The sequence below is a fragment of the Propithecus coquereli genome, unplaced genomic scaffold (genome assembly GCF_000956105.1).
Source record: "Propithecus coquereli isolate 6110/MARCELLA unplaced genomic scaffold, Pcoq_1.0 Scaffold63, whole genome shotgun sequence".
Classification (NCBI taxonomy): domain Eukaryota; kingdom Metazoa; phylum Chordata; class Mammalia; order Primates; family Indriidae; genus Propithecus; species Propithecus coquereli.
Genome location: NW_012152285.1, coordinates 7,238,720 through 7,242,251, shown reverse-complemented (window position 1 = coordinate 7,242,251; position 3,532 = coordinate 7,238,720). Strand labels below are relative to the sequence as shown.

Below are 3,532 nucleotides of genomic sequence, written 5' to 3'. Positions count from 1 at the left end.
ATTATACTTAAACATTTTTAAATTAAATCTGCCATATGACAGCATAAATTTCAATATTTATAGTCACACATGTTCAATGATGGGGATAAGTTCTGAGAAATGTGTTATTAGGTGATTGCGTCATTGTACTTACACAAACTTAGATTATACAGGAATATCAATATAGCAATGATTTAGCAATAGGCTATTGCTCCTAGGCTACAAACCTGTACTGCATGGTACTTTACCGAATATTGTAGGCAACTGTAACACATGGTAAGTATCTAAACATATCTAAACACAGAAAAGGTGCAGTAAAAATACTGTATTATAATCTCATAGTGCCATTTATGTGGTTCATCGTTGACCAAAACATCATTATGACTGTATTTATTAAAAAAGAATCACGTCGGCCTCCTGTGGTGGCTCATGCCTATAATCTAGCACTCTGGGAGGCCAAGGCAAGAGGATCACTTGAGGTCAGGAGTTTGAGACCAGCCTGAGCAAGAGAGACACCCTCTCTACTAAAAATATAAAAATTAGCTGGGCATCATGGCACATGCCTGTAGTCCCAGCTACTCAGTAGGCTAAAGCAGGAGGATCACTTGAACCCAGAAGTTTGAGGTTGCAGTGAGCTACGATGACACTACTGCACTCTACCCAGGGCAACACAGCAAGATTCTGCCTTCAACAAAAAAACAAAACAAAGCAAAAAAGAAGAATAACAGAAACAGAAAAAAACCAAAGCATCAGTAGAAGCCTACGTAACTAATCCCATTTAAAAAAGACTACAATGGCATTAAGCACTACATTATTCGATGTGACTTAAAACATTAGAACGTGTTTTCTAGGTGAGGCTATGAATTCTCTGCTTAAACACACACACACATACAAACCCCTATTCTAGAACCTCAGCTTCCATTTCTCATTCAACATCACTGAAAACCAAAGGGGGTATGAGACAGGAGTGAAAGAAAAGCCATACAGTCTTGCTTCTCATTATTCCAATTTAAGCTCTTATCATTTCTCCCCAACAGAGTCATCTCCCCACAGGCTACTCCTAGGAATCTCACTGTGAAGTGGTCTTGCTAGGAAATAGTGATAACATTATAAAAATCAGTAAGGTATTTTTCCATTTGCATGTAATTCTGCTGTTCCCTATAGAGGCTAGAGAGCAGCACACAGAAAAAAGATTTTGTTCATTGGCAGGAGTGGGTGGTTGCCACAGGAAGAAGAGACTAAAAAGGGCCAGGAAAAGCAAAGAAGGAAGCAGAGGGAGAAAAGAGGTAGAGTGTTTGGGTAAATGCACAGAATCAGAGGGAATGGTTTGCTGCTGGCAGTTTAAAAAAAAAAAAAAAAGACAACCACAATGGCACCTTAGAAAACTTCAAAAGGCCTGTAAGTTTGCCTTTATGGACAGAAAGGGAGGTTCTAGTCTGTTATGTAGGAGGATTACTTGAACTCAGGAGTTTGAGGTTGCAGTGAGCTACGATAGAAAGAAAGTGAGCAAGGGAAGAGACAAAAAGCATTTAGAGACAAAGCATTAAATAGTCATAATCGATAGTGAAATAAGGCCCTCACAATGCTGGTCCAGGGTCCAGTCCGGAAAGCATTCAGGGAAATTAAACTGCAAGAAAAGCTTTGGGGCCAGGCACAGTGGCTCATGCCTGTAATCCTAGCATTCTGAGAGGCAGAGGTAGGAGGATTGCTTGAGCTCAAGAGTTTGAGACCAGCCTGAGCAAGAGACCCGGTCTCTATTAAACATAGAAAAAATAGCCAGAAGTCATGTCATGTGCCTGTAGTCCCAGCTACTCGGGAGGCTGAAGCAGGAGGATCGCTTGAGCCCAGGAGTTTGAGGTTACAGTGAGCTATGATGATATCACTGCACTCCACCCAGGGCAACAGAGCGAGATTCTGTCGAAAAGAAAAGAAAAGAAAAAAGGAAAAAGGAAAGGAAACGAAAAGAGGAAGAGGAAAAGGAAAGGAAAGTTTGAGTTTTGGTCTCTCTCTAACTCCTCATTCATTATCTCCCCTTCCACACCTCTGCTTTCCCCTCAACACTCATACTCTGCTGGCATCATTCTCAGGGTCAAGGCAAATGTTTATGGAAGTCCCTAATTCCATCACCAGATCTATGGTGAGGAAATAAGGAGAAAGGGAAAGGAGATGTTTCACTGGCATCTCACTGGAATTCTGAATCAATTTTTCTACAAAAGTGTTATGTATATACATAGATTATATAGCACTTTTAGTTTAATAAAAGACTTCGGACATATTATATTAATGAATGAAATAGGCTTCTGTGGGCCAATATAGGAACCAAATTCCTAGTCAGAACAGAAAAAACAACATATCAGAGTTTTCAATAACCTACTAAGAGAACATCAATGCTCCTAAGTAGGAGACTATGTGCATATGCAGGTATTTTTGTCCTAGATGAAGTATGACATTACAAGAAACCTTGGACTGACATGCCATCATCTAGTTTCTAGTTCTGGTACTAACCCTAACTAGTTCTGTGACCTTGAGCAAGGCATCTAACTTTTTGGAACATATTTCCCTATGTGAAAATGATAAGACTATCTGCATTTTCTTTTTATAAGCCTTGTTATAAAGGATAAAAGAAAACATTGACAGTTAATGCTCAAAGTACATGACCATATAAGTTGCTGCTTTTACATTTACTTTAAGTTTCCTAAGGTAGATTTCATGTCTATTCTGCTGTATGTACGCTGTATAACTTAGCACTGTGCCTTAAAGCCCTCAGTGCATGTATTCAATATTTAAATGAGTTAAAACAAAACACGAAAAGCACTGAATTAACTGCAGCAATGGATTTAAAGAGGAAAAACAATACTTGACCCTAAAGAGCAAACAATGTAACCACCTTTTGATTTATATTTAAATTCTTATCAGTGCCACCTATTTCTACGACACTGTATCAAGAAGACAAATCCTGAAGGACTGGCTTCTCTGTAACACTAAGGATTCTAGGGCCATTTTGAATGATCAATGAAAATAAAGGTGAAAAAAACCCTCCCATGTATCCTTCAAAAACTGAAGTACTTACCTGACGGACTGCCAAAGCATATTTTATTCCCAGAAGACCACCATGTCTAACCTCCCATTGTTCTTGCGTAAGTAATTTTAGCAGCACATCCACAGTCTTATGCACTCCTGTTTCATTCATGTGTTTTAAAACCACACCTAATGTTTGAGCACAAGTTTCACGAACTGGTGCCACAACCTACAGAGGAAAAAAGAAAACTTATATTTGCAAAAACTTATTTTGTAGAATTTGAAATATGATCGGGCAAAGCCTCCCTGAGGTGATACTTACTTCATCAGAAACAAAGTCTCCAAATCTGTCTAAGGCAAAAACACAAAGGAGTCTAATAACCAAGTCTTCCAACCACTCCTGATGCTGCTGAATCATCTGTTAAAACACAATACTTTTAAAAAATAGATAAAGATCATACTTTTTACAGGTGACTAGGGGAAAACCTTAGGTCCAAAATCAAAGATAAAATACTGCCCATATCCCCTTTGATTA

At 38.7% G+C, this 3,532-nt stretch overlaps 1 protein-coding gene across 1 annotated transcript in view; it reads right to left on the bottom strand.

The window, feature by feature from the left end:
* The window catches only part of BTAF1 (BTAF1 RNA polymerase II, B-TFIID transcription factor-associated, 170kDa), a 106,183-nt gene that overhangs the window by 57,439 nt on the left and 45,212 nt on the right, over positions 1-3,532 (bottom strand). The window contains exons 8-9 of the mRNA XM_012659664.1: positions 3,320-3,415; positions 3,050-3,226 (exon numbers count right to left, since the gene is read on the bottom strand). Coding sequence (XP_012515118.1) covers positions 3,050-3,226; positions 3,320-3,415 — 273 coding nt within the window. The remainder of the gene's footprint in view (positions 1-3,049; positions 3,227-3,319; positions 3,416-3,532) is intronic.